Source organism: Scheffersomyces coipomensis (genome assembly GCF_036884675.1).
Source record: "Scheffersomyces coipomensis strain NRRL Y-17651 chromosome Unknown DFJ63scaffold_1, whole genome shotgun sequence".
Classification (NCBI taxonomy): domain Eukaryota; kingdom Fungi; phylum Ascomycota; class Pichiomycetes; order Serinales; family Debaryomycetaceae; genus Scheffersomyces; species Scheffersomyces coipomensis.
The window spans coordinates 519872-536345 of NW_027042892.1; the positions used below are offsets into that span (position 1 = coordinate 519872).

A 16474-nucleotide genomic window follows, 5' to 3' on the forward strand; every position below is an offset into this window, starting at 1 on the left:
GTAGAGGAAGATGAAATTTAATAAATATAGAGTGGTTATGGTATCCAATGCTTTAGAACACGTAATAAATTGAAATTAGTTTATGCGATAAACCATGTGGACCATAGATTAATATCACTTACATAATATATATCCAAGCGACTCATTGATAGTAGAAAAAAAGGGTGTAGAAATTAGATGTTACATTTGGAATACTGCTAAATAGTGCATGGGGAACAGATAAAGTACGGCAAAGAAGGTTGAAATTTCATTATTAGCTGTGAAATTTTTACCTTATATATATAGATATATTTTTAAAGTAACCCATAAGTTAGAGAATTTTCCTTTTCCCCTTTCTTCCTCTGTCATTGTCGATCATTGACAGATAAACAATTTTCACTTGAAATAACCTCAAATTGATTTTTAATAGTTTTATATGGCTCATATCGATATCGGTTATCGACCCGTATCTTAGTTATGAACGGATTTTGAACAATGTAGAGCGAGGCAACATTGAGCATATCCCCTTCAGATCAATCAATATTGTACGAAATGACTGAAACGGAAAAATCTTCATAATGAAGTATTTAGAGTGGTATGAAATTCTCATATTATATATATATAAGTGGGGAGAGAGAGGATTATGGATAAATTAAACTTCGACTAAACATGAATTTCTCATCATCACCATTATTATTATTATTATTATTATTATTATTATTATTATTTATCGTAAATCTCCATATTGTTATATATCCTCCTGTTCTTACCTCCTCTTCCTACCTACCTTTGCTTCCTCCTCATAACCAATTTTACTATGGTAAATTACTCGCTTTTATTCGGATCACTATTCCCTTTTTGTTTTGTCCTCAGCACACGTCCTCTTTTTGATTCACCGATTTTGAGGCAAATAATATTTTTAGTATAGAGAGACGGTAGTAGTTGTGGGCAATGACACATTTCAAAATAATATTTATTAAAAATAAATCTACTATTCCTTCCTTCATTCGCCTCATCGTCCTATATGTTTACCATATACTGTCAATCTTTAGTACGTATGTAAGTTATATAATTATAATTTTTTCTGTAGTATTGAGCTGGCTGAATGATGCTTTGTTTACAATTATAAAATCCAACAAATAGAGATAATTTATGACACAATAAGTATGTGTGCCATGCATAATATGTCAAACTTTTTATACATTTAAATATAAAAGCCATACAAACAAACAATTAAAAAGAAATAAAAAAACGAAAAGATAGTGGGGAGTTTGTCGTATATATACCTATTTTATGTCAAACTTCATTTCTATTTCTGGTTATTATATTTATACATTTCATGAAATTTGTTGTGCATATTATGATTATCGCCTAGACAATGTTCCGATATTTGTAAATTACAATCCTCTTAAAACTATTAACTTGAATCGATACCTTCCTTTTAAGAGCCATTCATACATATTTATACTTATATATATATATATATCTTCGTAGAACGCATATTTTATATGTTTATATTTACACGTTCCTTATTATAGTGGCATTTATTTATTTTTTACCATTATTTTATAGAATTCATCCTATTATTTAAATTGAATAAACCCCATCTTGATCATTCATTCATTCATTTATAAATCTCACTCGATAGATTTATAAGATCTACCAGTTTTACTTTTTTTCAAATAGTTGATGTCCTTATTTGCATAAAAGCTTTGTTTACCTAGAAATGATAAAGCTTAATACAAGATTAAAGGCAAGTAAGTTATTACTTTATGTCTGTATTATGATATGGATACTTGCCTTCAATGTTTATATCTATTGTTATCATTCAGAATCCATATCTGATACCATCATAAATATCATTGATACTACAAATCAACAATTAAATTCTTATAAAGAAGATGAAGATAATTCATTTGAATCATTCTCAACTCAAGATGTACCTAGTAATGTTCATAAAACTTTGGATGCTTCTATATTAGAATTAACTCCCATAAAACTTTATCATCAACAATATTTAAATGATAGTCGGAATTTACCTCCATCATTCTCCCAAAATTATGAAACTATGTTTAATTTAATTGATCTGAAATCTGATTCTCCTGATTTCTATCATATTTTATCAAATTTAGATTTCTCAAATCGTTGTCAATTATATTTCGAAAATTTATTCGTTAATAATCAAAATTGGTTCATAAATCCATTTGAAAGAATATCGGCTAATCGATTTAATTATGAATATGATTATTGGAGACGAAATAATTATAGATTCTTACAAAAACAGTATAATAAACAGCATCGTAATGATGAAGATAGAGAAATTCAAAATCAAGAAGAGTTTGATCAGTTTATAAAAGATAAATATAAGGAATTTATGTTGTTTATATCGATCGATGAACAAAAATCATTGAATTTCTTAAGTCATTTAAGAATCTTTAATAAATGTTATCTTTCAGTAAATAATATAAAACAACAAAATTCAATTAAAAGTTTCTTACAACATCAAAAACATTTTGTGAAAATAGCTCCAACTTTAGAACTCAAAGAAGATGAAGTTAAACATAATGAAAATCAAGATCAGAAAGAAAATGACAATAAGAATGAAGATAATAACAACAACAAAAATGACAATGAAAATATTAATAATAAAATAAGGAAGAAATCAGTTAAATTAAACCCAGCTAGTGATTGTTCATTCTTAGAACAAAGATTATATCCCTGGTTATCATTCCATTATCCTGTATTTGAAAAATGGACGGGTGAAATTGAATTAAGTCCTCCCAAATTCAAAAATTCAAATGCTGCAAAAACAAATCCATCAACTGAATCTCAATATGGGTCATGTTTCTTAAATAAATTCAGAAAATCCTTAAGTGGGAAAGGTATCGTCTTAACTATCGGTGACAAACATGTCGATGACACAATTAATTTAATTGCCTTATTAAGAGCTCTTCAAAATACTTTACCTATTCAAATTGTATATTATGATAATCTTTCAGGAAATTCCAAATCAAGAATAGTAAGAGCAGCCAGAGAAGTAAGAAGAGATATGCCAGAATCTTTCGATCAAGTAAGAGATCAATTTTCTAATGATTATGATCGTGGATTACCTAAACAAGAAGTTTATTTCGTTAATACATATAGTGTAATTCATGAAAATTATAAACTGAAATTCGATGGATATGGGAATAAATTATTAGCTACTGTATTTAATACATTTGAAGAATTTATTTTAATTGATGCTGATTCAGTATTATTAAAGAATCCCGAATGGTTTTTTCAAAATAATAAATATAAATCATCAGGAGCTTTATTTTATAAAGATAGAACAACCATGCAAATTAGACCTCCATCTGATGCATACTTTTTTAAAAAAATGTCTCCATCAGTACTTGATGCTATAATCTTTGATATTCCATTGATTACTTCAAAAACCCTTGAATTAGATGCCATGCAAGGAATGTTTCATTTTATGGAAGCTGGGGTTGTTGTCATTGATAAAACTCGTCATTTTAATTCAATTTTATTATTACCCCAATTAAATTTCATGGAAGCATTTAGAGATAGAAGTCATGGTGAAAAAGAATTATTTTGGTTATCATTTATAGTTAATGGTGATGAAGATTTCACATTTAATAAATATCATGCTGCTGCTGCTGGTCAAGCTAGTGGTGAAAAAATTAAACTAAATGGTCAAATTCGGATATCAAAAGAAATTTGTTCAGCACATCCTGCTCATGTTGATGATGAAACCAATGAATTAATTTGGTTTAATTCTGGATTCCATTTCTGTGGGAAATATGATAAAGTTGATTATAAAAAGGATTTAGAAAGTCAAGGTGGGAGATATAAACCTGGTATTACCACAGTTGAAGAATTAAGAAGTTATTATTTTGATCCTATTCAAATAGAAACTGTCATTATACCTCCTTTTAATGGTAAGGATAATCTTTTTGTCCCCAATGGAGAAAATGAACCTTCAAGATCATGGGATATGATTGGAGGATTATGTGATGGGTATGTTTGGTGTGCTTATAGTGATATTGGATCTAAAGATAGAACTCAATCCGGTACAGTGATTGAGATTGATGAACAAGATCAAAAATTATTTCAATTTTATGGAGATATATGGGTTGGAAATGAATAATGAAAGGTACTAACCCCTTAAAACTTGTATTTATAGACACTTTTTTTTTTATAATATATACATTTTATGATTATGATTATGATTATAGGTTTTTTGCAGTAATGCGGTAACATGCAACCCACCGTTATAAAGCAAGAATAACAACCATTGTTTACAACTGAAAGCGCAAATTATATGACATACAGTTATCCATAACCAACTCTATATAACAGTATCATACATAAGTCCTTCAGGTCAATAAACCTAAATGACCATAGATAAGCCTTGTTTCACACACCAAAATCACTTTGAACCCAACACACGACTTACCATAATGAGTGGGTGGCCCCTGTGTTACTAAATTTAAAATTGCATCCATTTGATCCCTTGCGGGAAAAAAAATAAACAAAAATTTCTGATGTGTAGATAAATATATCTCTGTTTCGTATAAAATCATTCAATTATTTCTTTTCAATTTGAAGTTTGTTCATTTATTAGTTTTGGTTTAATACTTTTGCATTGAATCGAGTATCATCGTCAGAAAATTCACTTGAATCTATCTATCTATCTATCTTATCAGGGTCTTTTATCTATCCATCACAATTTCACATTCGTTAAATTCCACGAGGCGCAGATCATTCAACCATGCAATTGTCAAGTATTTTATTATCGATTGTTTCTCTTACAATCTTGACTAATCCTAGTGATGCCAGAAAGATAACTTATAGTAAAAGATCAAGTTCAAGTCCTGCAAGTGCTCAAGTACTTGCTTTTAATAATCTTGGATTCACTGGTTCTTTTAATGAAGTTAGCAATTTAGATGATATTTATTCAGATACATGTTCTTGTGCAATCAATCCAGCTCCAGTGAATTTCACTGGTCCAAATGCTCCTTTAAATGGTGAAGTTTCTGTTCATTTCAGAGGTCCATTAATCTTGAATAAATTTGCCTTTTATGTTTCTGATAATTTCACAAATGGAGATTCCCTGAGTGGCGCTTGGAATAGATTATCATATTATGATGCTGAAAGTCAAACTTCTCAAAATGTAACCTTTTTAAATAATGAAGGTGAAAATTCAACTTGTCTTGGTGTTGGTTTATCTTATGCCAATTCTGATGCAAGCGCTGCTGCTCAAAGTTCAACTATTTTAGCAGCCGATTCTGAACTTGTTTCTAATCAAGAAATTTCCATTTTTTCAAACATTTCTTGTGGTTCATCTGGTCTTGGTAATGATTGTGGGATTTATAGATCAGATATTCCTGCTTATCATGGTTTCTTTGGAACCACCAAGATGTTTTTATTTGATTTCCAAATGCCAAATGAAACTCTGGTTCCTGATTGGACTGCCAATTATAATATGCCAGCTATTTGGTTATTAAATGCCAATATTCCAAGAACGGCTCAATACTCTTCTAATGTCAATTGTTCATGTTGGAGATCAGGATGTGGCGAATTTGATATCTTTGAAGTTAAAAATAATACCGCATCTTTAGTTAATCAATTATTTACTACTATTCATGATTATCAAGGTACTGATGATATTGAATCTGGTTTACAAGTGAATGGTTATATCCCAAGAGATACTGAAAATTCAATGGTTGGTGGTGTTAGTTTTGATTCAAATGGTAGTGCCTATGTTTGGCTTTCAAATTCAACTACTTTTGATGAAGTTATCTCAGCTTCAGATTTCATTGCTTGGACTGCCAATGATAAAGAAGTTACTGATCAATTATCTTCAGTCCCTGTCGCAGGTGCAAGTTCATCCAAGAAGAGTTCAGGCGCCAGTATTAATGATGATTCATTCTACACCAGATTATTTATCAGTTTATTCAGTATGTTCGTTTGGTTCACTTAGGTTTAATATCTTCTTTTCTATGGTTATTTATATATACATTAAAAACAAAAATACACATTTGAGGTGATAAAAATGTCTTCTGTAGTTTGGACTATATACATGCTATATCAGATCGAGTTTATAATTCAAGTAATAAATTATCAATTCACATAATTCATTATTTTGTTCATAAGGAATGAATAACTCTTCCTCTTCAAAATCAAAATATGGTGATAGTTTCTTTATATTTATTATAACATCAGAACCCACAACCTTAACTGATGGACCTTGTTTAGTTAACGTTAAACCAGCATTCTGTTTCTTAGACTGCGCCAGCGCTGTTTGAATTGAGAGTAACCTTATAATATCTTGTTCATATCTTTGTTTAACCACATCAGAAAATCCAGGCATAAATATAATTTCACCACGTAACTTCCCATTTCTATGGATAATCTTTCTAGGAAGGAATCTAGTACTAACCTTTTTACCTTGTCGTATCATTTCATTGACATAAACTTCATTATTTATCATATAATGCGATGTGAAGAAATATTTATCAAGACTAATCGAATGGTTGATGATTGGCATTATCCAATAATTAGACGATTCTCTCTTATCAGGCGGCGTATCTGCCGTCAAATGAATCATAGAACCAACCGGGAATCTCGTTCCTAATCCATCGGCTTTGGTATCAATCAATGCTTTGGCAAATGGATTATTCTCAAGTGATTTAGAATTATAAAATCCTGTAAGATACAAATTTGATTCATGTATTTTGGGAGATCTTATCCACTTGGTAGGATTCACAAGCACAGGATGCTTCAAATATGTTTTAGTTGCTGTCGACATACGTCATACCTATTCCTCAATTAAGCTTTAATCGAGATAGAAACAAGTCATTACATTCCAGTCTATACACTTCAATATCAAAAAAAAAAAAATTACTGATTTCCTGCGGCTCAAATTGATTTGTTTCACAAACTTTTGGTTTTTCTTAAGTATGGGAATTTTGTATTTGCATCCATCTTAAAACGAGCTTGTTTCAAAACAGTTTATAAAACATATATCCTGTTCTGGGCTTTACTACGCCTAAAACAAGGTTGAAACTAGCATCTCACCTTTTGAACTTTTCTTGAATACATACATATATAAATGCCTGTATCTGGATCTATAAATTTAATTATGATGTAGCTTCGATGTCTATTCTTATCACATTCAAAAGATGAATATATATTTTATTCTTGCTTTCACTTGCATAAACTTTTCACTCTCATTTCCATTGTTCAGACGTGAAGCTGATATAGTGGTTAATACTCAAGTTGTATATACTACAGCTGTTGTCACCCAATATCAAACTGTTTATGCTGGGGTTCAAACTACTACTGCCACTGTTAGTCCTACCACTACATCACTCTTAGATACCACAACTAATGCTGAAACTACCTTAACATCAACTACTTCCATCAATATTCCTCAAGCTGCTGAAACTCAAGCCAAACCAGTTTTATTAGCTAATGAATTCATATCCCAAAATGGTACTGTAAATGATTTCTACTCCACAATAGGTAAGATCTGGTCAAGATTTTGGGTAGAACTGGGTCAAAACTGGAATGAAGATGATTCCATTTGTGGAACTGGAACTTATAGTCAACCAGTTGTTTGGGATCAAGCTGTTATTGGAAGAGCTATAACTGATTTAAAGGATACTTCTAAAATTAACTCCACTATTGCTAATATTTATCAATATAAGAATCCTACTTTGAATGCTTATTCTGCTACGGAAGCTGGCGATGATGATATTTATAATGATGATAATGCCCAAGTTGCTTGGGTGTTTATTGATGGTTATAAAATCACTGGAAATGAAGAATACTTGAATTCAGCTCAAGATATAGTTGATTTCTTAATTGGTCAATGGAATCCTTCCACTGGGGGTGTTATCTGGAGTTATAATGGTGACTATATAGCATCAATTTCCACTACTGAGGCCGCTCTTGCTGCTATGAGATTATACTCTGTTACTCAAAATCAAACTCATTTAGAATTTGCTGAAAACTGTATGAACTTTATGTTTCAATATTTGCAAGATCCTAATGATCACTTATTTTATGATGGTTTAGACAAGAATGATATCACTAATGTTAATGATGGTAAATTAACATATACAGTTGGAGTAGGCATAAGTACTTTGGCTTATTTATATCAATTTACAGGAAATTCAAAGTGGTTAAATTCCGCTATTGAATTGGGAAATGCTGCTTTAAATCAAAATGGTGCATTTTATGGTAGTAACAAAATATTAAATAATCCGTTAAAATATGTTCATTTACTTTATGCTGGTATTTCTGATCTTCTTACAATTGTACCATGGCAAGAATCATTCGATTATTTTAGATCTGAAATGATTAGACAAGGAAATTTCGTATTTGACTTTTTACAAGATCCTGCTGACATCTCACTTTATTTTGATCTGGCTACTGGTGCTACTCAGCTCATGTTCAATGATTACGAGGCCATATATAATGATGGTCAAACATTCACTTTACTGACTTCTATTTATTGTAACAATAATGTTAACAACGCTACCCAGAAGGTTTTGTTAGATAACGCTTCTGCCGCTCAAATCTTGTACGAAGTTTCTAGACTTTAAAGATTTTATTTACTTTTCTTATTACTCTTATAAACTTAGATTATATATATGTTAGACTTTAATAGAATTAGATTTTCTTTTTGCATCTTCAAGTGAGAATGGCCCTTCTGCTTTACGTCCATACAATAACACTAAGTTAGGATCATCTCCCTTACTATCATTAACATCCTTTTTCCCAAATAATCTACCCTTTTCTTCATCCCATTGTTGAAAAGTGATCTTTTCCCATTCTTTTGGTTTATTATAACCAAGACTCTTTAATTTAGGTGAATTAAGTGGCTCTGGATCAATAATTGAGGTTAATTTAGGATCACAAAAATAAATTAAGACTAATCTTTTGAATTGTCTTTGATCATCCGGTGGAGAAACAACCCTATGCATGGAAGATTTGAAATAACCACCGGTTATAAATTCTAAAGCATCCCCTATATTCACTATCAAACCACCTGGTGTATGACCAACATATTTCCATTCACCAGTATTATAATCTCTGATTTGCAATGATAAAATTGGTTGAGATGTAATAAAAGTGAAAGCTCCACCATCTGAATGTCCTCTTAACCAAGTTTTATCAACTTTTTCTTCATCATCCCTTTTCATGGCATGATATAACATAAATCTTCCAAATCCTGATCCCGAATTAAGTTTATCACCAGTAATAACTTTAAAATAATTTTCCCAAAGAAATCCTTCTGGTAATTGTAAAATTATATCACATAAAATTGTTAATTTTCTTAACACAGTAGAGTGTAAGTAACGGAAATATTTAGCAACTTCTGGTAAATGAGCTCTGGCAATTTCTGGGTATGGTCTATTTTCATCAAAGAGATCTTGTTGTTGTAAATCTCTGAAATTATAATGTTCAATTGAATCAGTAACACCATTTTTCATTGACCAGTATCCTCTTGGTTTAAACCCTGCTCCTCTTTCAGCACCAAGAGAAACGGATCTATCTTCTGCATCAGAAGTTAAAGCACCTGCCAAGTATTGACGTTTAACATCTTCAGGCAATTCCAACAATGATTGAGCTATGGAACGTAACTTTTCAAATTCAGCTTGTTCAATACCATGATTTACTAATGAAAAGAAACCATATGTTGAAAGCGATTGTTCTAACTTATCGGCAAGTTCTTGTCTTTGCTCAAGATATTCAGGTCCTTCTTTAAACAAAGACAAATCAATTGACTCTAGTTCGATAACTTCAAAGTCTTCTTTAGAAGGTTGGGCCTCTATAAAAGGTCTAACATTGTACTTTTTATCGATTTCTTCCACTGAACTCATGTTGCTTAATCTAGAGTATCCATACTTTAAGGTCAAATTTTAAACACTGGCCTTGAAAATAGTTTTATACTGGACTTCTTTCCCATATTTCGGGTCGGGTAATAATCATACAGTTTTGATAAGGGATATTGATGCCACAATTACATTCATTAATTATAATTGTAAAAACATATGATATCAAAAAAAGAAGAGACGGTTAGGTGAGCCACAATTGATAAAATGTCACAACCAAAAAAATAATATTGTTAAAGTTGCAAATATTTTTTTAACTTAATAAACACTTGAGTCATATTTATCAAATCACATATTTAAATATATATACTCTAAATTTGAATCCCGTGGGAATGTTCAAAATATTAGTATAGAATTAGTAAGATGCGTTAGCGGCTAAGTCACAAAGCAGATGATTTGCTATTGATTACATTATGATACAGTATTCCAACCACAAGTAGCAGCCACACCTGGCTATTACTGTAACACCCCCCCTGAATGCTTTCTTTAATTTAGTAAATGAGGTGTATTATTTTTTAATTTTTACTACTATCAGGTAGATTTCCCGCCCCGATTGTCTAGATTATGTCAAGTCTAATAATCAAGGATAATATTTGCAGTTTCCGTATTTGACTTTTTTGGTGAAATTTTATAAAGCCTATATCGTAATTACCACAAACAATGGTGGTATTAGATACACATTATTAAGATTAAGTTATCATATAAATCTTTCATTGTATGCCACAGTTAAAACAATTTTTATTTGCCGATGTAGTTTGTGATTCATGAATATATATATATAAACATTATCAGATCCTTTTTGTAGTGAAATTGTAACTTTTTGTAGTGTTAAAGTCCACAAATAAATATGGAACCAAGTTTACCAGCAGCTGCAGGTTATGCAGTTATAATTGGGGGAGGGGCATTCTTTGCCATAGTAATGAATTATGTTACTTACCTTCAAAACAAATACAGTAAATATGATGCAAGAAAAGTTGATGAATTCGTCTCTGGTAGTAGATCTATTAGTTTCGGTTTAATGTTGAGTGGTATTTTATCCAACTGGACTTGGAGTTTAACTATTTTAGAATCAGCCGTAAAGAGTTATACAATTGGTATTAGTGGAAGTTATTGGTATGCCATCGGTGGTCTTTTACAAGTGTCTGTATTTTCTATTATTTCAAGTAAGATCAAGAAGAATGCTAATTTGGTGACAACTTTTCCTGAAATGGCTTATTTCAGATTTGGTAGGGCTGGACATTTAAGTTTCTTATTCTGTGGTTTCACTTGTAATTCCATTGTCAGTGCCTGTATTTTATTAGGTGGTTCGTCTGTATTTTCAGCTATTACTGGTATTAGTCAATATGCAGCTCTTTTCTTGATCCCATTTGGTGTTGCCATTTATGTCTCTGGTGGTGGATTAAGAGCAACTTTCATTTCTGATGCAACTCATACAACTATCATTCTTATTTTCCTTATTGTCTTTGCTTTTGAAGTTTATGTATCTAATGAAAAGCTTGGATCCGTTGATAAAATGTGGGAATTATTACAAACTGTTCCAGCCCCAGTTGCAGGTAATTATCAAGGATCATACTTAACTTTCAATTCTTCCCAAGGTGGGATTTTTGCAATTATTAGTATTATTACTGGGTTTGGCTTAGTTGTGAATGATCAAGCTTATTTATCGAGAGCTGTCGCTGCTGATCCTAGATATACTTCTAGGGCATATTTCTTTGCCCTGATCTGTTGGTTTGTTATTCCTCTCTCAATGGGGTTGACCTTAGGTTTAGCAGCACAAGCTCTTTCTGGTAATCCAGATTTCCCTACTTTAAGTGAATTTGAGATTGGAGAAGGTCTCCCTGCTGTTGCAGCTGTAGTTTACTTATTGGGTAAGACTGGTTCAGCTATGATGTTGGTGACAATTTTCTTTTCCGTTACTTCTTCATTTGCCGGTGAATTAATTGCTACATCTACATTGATTTCTTATGATGTATTTAAAAGATACATTAAACCAACTGCAACTCCAAAGGAAGTTGTTAGGGTAGCTAAGATCTCAGTATTCGTATGGGCTTTGTTCTCTGCAGTTTTAGCTTCGATCTTTTATGGTGCTGCCAAGATTAATATGGGATGGTTATTTAACTTTTTAGGTTGTGCAACTGCTTCAGCCGTGTTCCCAATTTTCCTTTCATTTACTTGGAAAGATCTAAACAAAGTTGGAGCTGTGGGTGGTTCAATTGGTGGTATGGTTTTGGCTATCATCGTCTGGTTGGTCACTTGTAAAGCATATCTTGGTGAACTTAGTGTTGATAACTTATCTAACACTTGGGTTTCATTTGCTGGAAATATTACTGCTCTCTTTTCAGGAGCTATTATTTCCATTGTTGCTTCTTTGATTAAACCAGCAAACTTTAATTTTGATGAAACAAGAAATAGAACAAGTTTAGTTGAAAATCTTGGTGGAACAGTTGAAGTTGCAAATTCTCCAGAATTCAAAGAAGCTGGATTTAGCAAAGGTGAATTAGATGTTGAAGTTGAAGAAGAAAAATCTTCACAAGAAGGTACTGATACTGAATCGAAACAAGACTCTGATCTTGATATAAACCTTAATGCCACAATTGATCATAAACACTTGGATCATCAATTTAAAAAATATATTATTTTGGTTGCAATCCTTGCATTTATCATGACTTTGGTAATTCCAGTTCCTCTTGGTAATGTAAATTATGTTTTTTCGAAGGGCTTTCTTAAAGCTTGGGTTGTTATAGATATTATTTGGCTCTTTTTTAGTTTTGGTTATGTTGTTTTACTTCCAATATTTGAAGCAAGACATACTATTTGGGATATTGGTAAGAAAGTAGTCGGAAGGGCTTAATTTAGTTGTCTTGATATATACGTCTTAATATAATTAATATGTTGCAAAAATATTGTGCGGAGGTTTTATCATATATCATTAACTATTAAACACATGTAAGTATACTTAATCTAACTAAATATATCTTGTACAGTGACATTATCCTTCCTTTTCTTGAGTCCTATTATGTACATTTCTCTCAGTTCATCTCGACAAGCATCCGGCTTCATACGATAAACTTTTTCAAAAATCTTTTCCATTCTTTTTACAAGTAACACATCTTCCTTTCCCGTATAAAACTTCATAACCAACGAACCATTACTTTTAAGTAAATTCAAACTTAATATAATTGCTGCATCACATAAATCCATACTAGCAAAATGATCATTATCTTTTATCCCAGAAGTATTGACCATCATATCGCTTAGCACTAAATCAACAGGTAAATTCTTGTCTTCTATGTGGTTATTGTCGATATCTTCTGTTTCATTTCCATCTTGATTATAATAGAACTGTCTGATCTGTTCTTGGGTCTTTCGTGATAGTATGTCTCCTTGTATGAAATGACTACCTTGAGGTGGGCTGCAATTTATCAAATCAACACCTAGTATTTTTGATTCAAGGCCTATAGACTTCATCCTCTCTACTGCCACTTGAGTCCAACTCCCAGGTGCAAATCCTAGATCAATAATATTCCGAGAATTCTTATTAAATAATCGATACTTCTTATCGATATCAATTAGCTTGTATGCTGCTCTGGATCTATAATATGACGTTTTGGCTTGTTTGGTATGAGGATCTCTCGTTTGACGTTCCAACCAACGATTAGACGATTTAGAACATTTATGTCGTATGGATGTATATACACTCGGTACCTCTATCTTTGGTATTGACCGTATAGTACAAATCATCATATAGATTATATTAGATACTAATATCGTAAGGGCATTACAAAATTTTTTTGCCTATATAAATATTTTTCAAGTATCGCAATCAGAAAAGCGCGTTTGCATTTTTAAAATCTAAAATATAAACTTGATGGTAACGTATCAGTTTTAAAGACGATAAGGATCTAACGAACCATGCTTATAGGTATATCGGGTACATTAAGCTCTGGTAAAACAGAGGTTGCAAGATATTTGACTTTTCAAGGATTCAAATTATTAAGTTTCAAACAAAGTGGTGTTGATGATCTGCAATGTGATGATTCTATAGTTGAGTTAAGTACTCCTGATAGTTCACCCAAAGATAGTGTGGATGATTTGGTTGAAGGTAAAGTGATTAAAAGTCTTGAAGGATTTCAACCCTATGACGAGTCAGATGTTTCTGGAAAGTTTGATTATTTTTCAACTATTGAAGTATTTCAACATTTTGATGATTTGAATAGATTATTGGATTATGTTACATTAAATTGGAGAGAAAATTTTGTCATATCCCATATTGATAATATGGAAATGTTAATAGCATTAAAGAAGAGACCATTCTTCTTGCACATTTCTATTGACGCCCCTCTCCTTCTCAGATATAAAAGATATATGTTAAGAAATTCATTTCAAAATGGTAATCGATTAAATCTTGAACAATTCATAGTCAGGAACGATGAATTATTATTCAAAACCGGTAATCCATTAATAGAGATCAACAATCAAGCTCAAGTTAAAATCATCAATACTTCAACTTCAATCAAGAATTTATATATAAAATTAAGCGAATTAAATCTAGTTGATTTTTCAAGATTAAGACCTACTTGGGATTCATATTTTATGAGATTAGCTGATTTAGCAGCCTTAAGATCTAACTGTATGAAAAGAAGAGTTGGATGTGTTATTGTTCGTCAAAATACAGTTATAGCGACTGGTTATAATGGTACACCAAGACATTTAACCAATTGTAATGAAGGTGGATGTGAAAGATGTAATCAAGGACAAGGTAGCGGATCAAGTTTATCCACTTGTCTTTGTTTACATGCTGAAGAAAATGCCTTACTTGAAGCAGGAAGAGATAGAATTAGAGATAATAGTGTTTTGTATTGTAATACTTGTCCATGTTTAACGTGTTCTATTAAAATTGTTCAAAGTGGGATTAGAGAAGTCGTATATGCTCAAAGTTATTCCATGGATTCTGCAAGTCATAAGGTAATGAGTGAAGCAAATATTATATTGAGACAGTTTCAACCACCAACGGATGGGATTTTCATATAGATAGACGATGATAATGCAAAGCTATGTAAAATAAATAAGTAAATAAATAAAAAGTCAATTTATTAAATTTCTTTATAGTCATATGGACCTGGTTTTTGTTCAGCATCGAATTTGATTTCTTCAAGAACTTCATCATTATATTTCAAGTAAGCTTCGACTTTATCACCAGGTTTAATTTGACCAACACCCTTTGGAGTACCAGTTAAGATCAAATCACCCTTTTCTAAAGTCATGATAGCAGACATATGACTAATGATTTTATGAATTGGGAAAATCATTAAATCAGTTTTATCTTGTTGTCTAGTTTCACCATTAACTTTAAGGATCAATTCAACATTATAAGGATTAGGAATCTTTTCTTTAGGAATGAATCCTGATAATGGTAAAAAGGTATCAAACCCTTTACCAATTGACCAAGGTAAACCTTTCTTTTTAGCTTCATCTTGAACATTTCTAGCGGTCATATCGATTGATAAAGCATAACCTTCAATAGCATCTAAAGCTTCTTCAGCACTGAAATCGGGAGATAAATCTTTTAAAGTTTTATTTAAAGTGAAAGCCAATTCAACTTCATAATGAACAACTACACCTTTTGGAACTAAAAATGGTCCATCATTAGGTTTTAAAATGGATGAAGATGGTTTTAAAAAGAAGAATGGTTGTTGAGGTTTAGCATTGTTTAATTCCTTAATATGAGCGGCATAGTTACGACCTATACATAAGATCTTTCTAGCGTTATCGATATACTTCAATGACATTTTGGTGTTTTATGATTTGCTGATATTTATCAGAACTAGTTGATATTTGACAACTATTTGGTATATATTTTTTTCAAATATTGACAGGATCCCCAACCCATCAAATCTGGAGAACTTAAATTTGTCCGCGAAATTTTTCGGTCCGGTTTCGATTTACAATGATTATTTGTATGGGGCGATGGGGGATAAATGTTTAAAACAACAGTTAACCGTTTCTAATTGGTTGACATGTAGATGGTACAATGCTGATTTTGAGTTATAATATGATATGTATAGAAGTAATGGTCGTAAAAGTGACGTTTAAGGAGAGCAGAAGTTTAATAAGAGACGATATGTTGTGCTAAAGTTTAATAGATACACTAACAGATATCATGGTGGAATATGACATTTATTTTAAACCAAGCATATTTATAGTGTACGATTGAAAGATCTTAGGCCATCATTATATTAGGTGAAGACTTTCATAGTATCATGTTTAATAATTACTTCGTCACCGTTAAAATTAACAGTGATTGCAAAAGTCGTGCACTACCTACCAGTATCTACAGAATGAAAAAAAATTTGTAACCAAATGATGTTACTTATTATTAGAACGGCTGCTAATTCAATATTAATAAGGAAAAACTCATGATAAGGCGTAATTATAGAAGTCTGGCAAGAATAATACGGCTTGGTTTGCCCATAACATTTCAACTTCGGAATTTCCATAAGTTTTCTCCAACCTTTCAACATACTACCAGCAGCATCAAACATATTAAATCTTCACCTACCCCATCTTTGAAATCGATTATAGGGACATAT

The 16474-nt window shown here is 31.5% G+C and overlaps 9 protein-coding genes across 9 annotated transcripts; 5 read left to right on the forward strand and 4 right to left on the reverse strand. All coding sequences in view use genetic code 12, as the record gives it.

The window, feature by feature from the left end:
• The first annotated feature begins 1288 nt into the window (after positions 1-1288).
• On the forward strand, positions 1289-4438 carry DFJ63DRAFT_9658 (alpha-mannosyltransferase). Its single transcript, XM_064909254.1, has one exon. It carries the CDS (start codon positions 1706-1708, stop codon positions 4124-4126), a length of 2421 nt encoding a protein of 806 aa, XP_064764437.1. The 5' UTR covers positions 1289-1705; the 3' UTR covers positions 4127-4438.
• A 312-nt stretch (positions 4439-4750) lies between these two features.
• On the forward strand, positions 4751-5962 carry PGA52 (Pga52p; the record flags this gene model as incomplete). The annotated part of the gene is made up of 1 exon (XM_064905566.1): positions 4751-5962. One exon carries the CDS (start codon positions 4751-4753, stop codon positions 5960-5962), a length of 1212 nt encoding a protein of 403 aa, XP_064764438.1.
• Positions 5963-6013: 51 nt separating this feature from the next.
• On the reverse strand, positions 6014-6977 carry DFJ63DRAFT_9133 (uncharacterized protein). The gene has a single exon (XM_064909203.1). It carries the CDS (start codon positions 6788-6790, stop codon positions 6065-6067), a length of 726 nt encoding a protein of 241 aa, XP_064764439.1. The 5' UTR covers positions 6791-6977; the 3' UTR covers positions 6014-6064.
• A 186-nt stretch (positions 6978-7163) lies between these two features.
• FAV3 (Fav3p) lies at positions 7164-8591 on the forward strand (the record flags this gene model as incomplete). Its single annotated transcript, XM_064907711.1, has 1 exon — positions 7164-8591. The coding sequence occupies one exon, from the start codon at positions 7164-7166 to the stop codon at positions 8589-8591; it is 1428 nt and encodes a 475-aa protein (XP_064764440.1).
• A 25-nt stretch (positions 8592-8616) lies between these two features.
• DFJ63DRAFT_8976 (uncharacterized protein) lies at positions 8617-10301 on the reverse strand. The gene has a single exon (XM_064909183.1). The coding sequence runs from the start codon at positions 9870-9872 to the stop codon at positions 8643-8645; it is 1230 nt and encodes a 409-aa protein (XP_064764441.1). The 5' UTR covers positions 9873-10301; the 3' UTR covers positions 8617-8642.
• Positions 10302-10731: 430 nt separating this feature from the next.
• On the forward strand, positions 10732-12735 carry DUR4 (Dur4p; the record flags this gene model as incomplete). The annotated part of the gene is made up of 1 exon (XM_064905567.1): positions 10732-12735. One exon carries the CDS (start codon positions 10732-10734, stop codon positions 12733-12735), a length of 2004 nt encoding a protein of 667 aa, XP_064764442.1.
• A 110-nt stretch (positions 12736-12845) lies between these two features.
• DFJ63DRAFT_310269 (21S rRNA (uridine2791-2'-O) methyltransferase) lies at positions 12846-13628 on the reverse strand (the record flags this gene model as incomplete). Its single annotated transcript, XM_064905568.1, has 1 exon — positions 12846-13628. The coding sequence occupies one exon, from the start codon at positions 13626-13628 to the stop codon at positions 12846-12848; it is 783 nt and encodes a 260-aa protein (XP_064764443.1).
• Positions 13629-13796: 168 nt separating this feature from the next.
• On the forward strand, positions 13797-14915 carry DFJ63DRAFT_282283 (deoxycytidine monophosphate deaminase; the record flags this gene model as incomplete). The annotated part of the gene is made up of 1 exon (XM_064904636.1): positions 13797-14915. One exon carries the CDS (start codon positions 13797-13799, stop codon positions 14913-14915), a length of 1119 nt encoding a protein of 372 aa, XP_064764444.1.
• Positions 14916-14946: 31 nt separating this feature from the next.
• On the reverse strand, positions 14947-15987 carry DFJ63DRAFT_13129 (uncharacterized protein). Its single transcript, XM_064903373.1, has one exon. The coding sequence runs from the start codon at positions 15671-15673 to the stop codon at positions 14978-14980; it is 696 nt and encodes a 231-aa protein (XP_064764445.1). The 5' UTR covers positions 15674-15987; the 3' UTR covers positions 14947-14977.
• Positions 15988-16474: the final 487 nt, after the last annotated feature.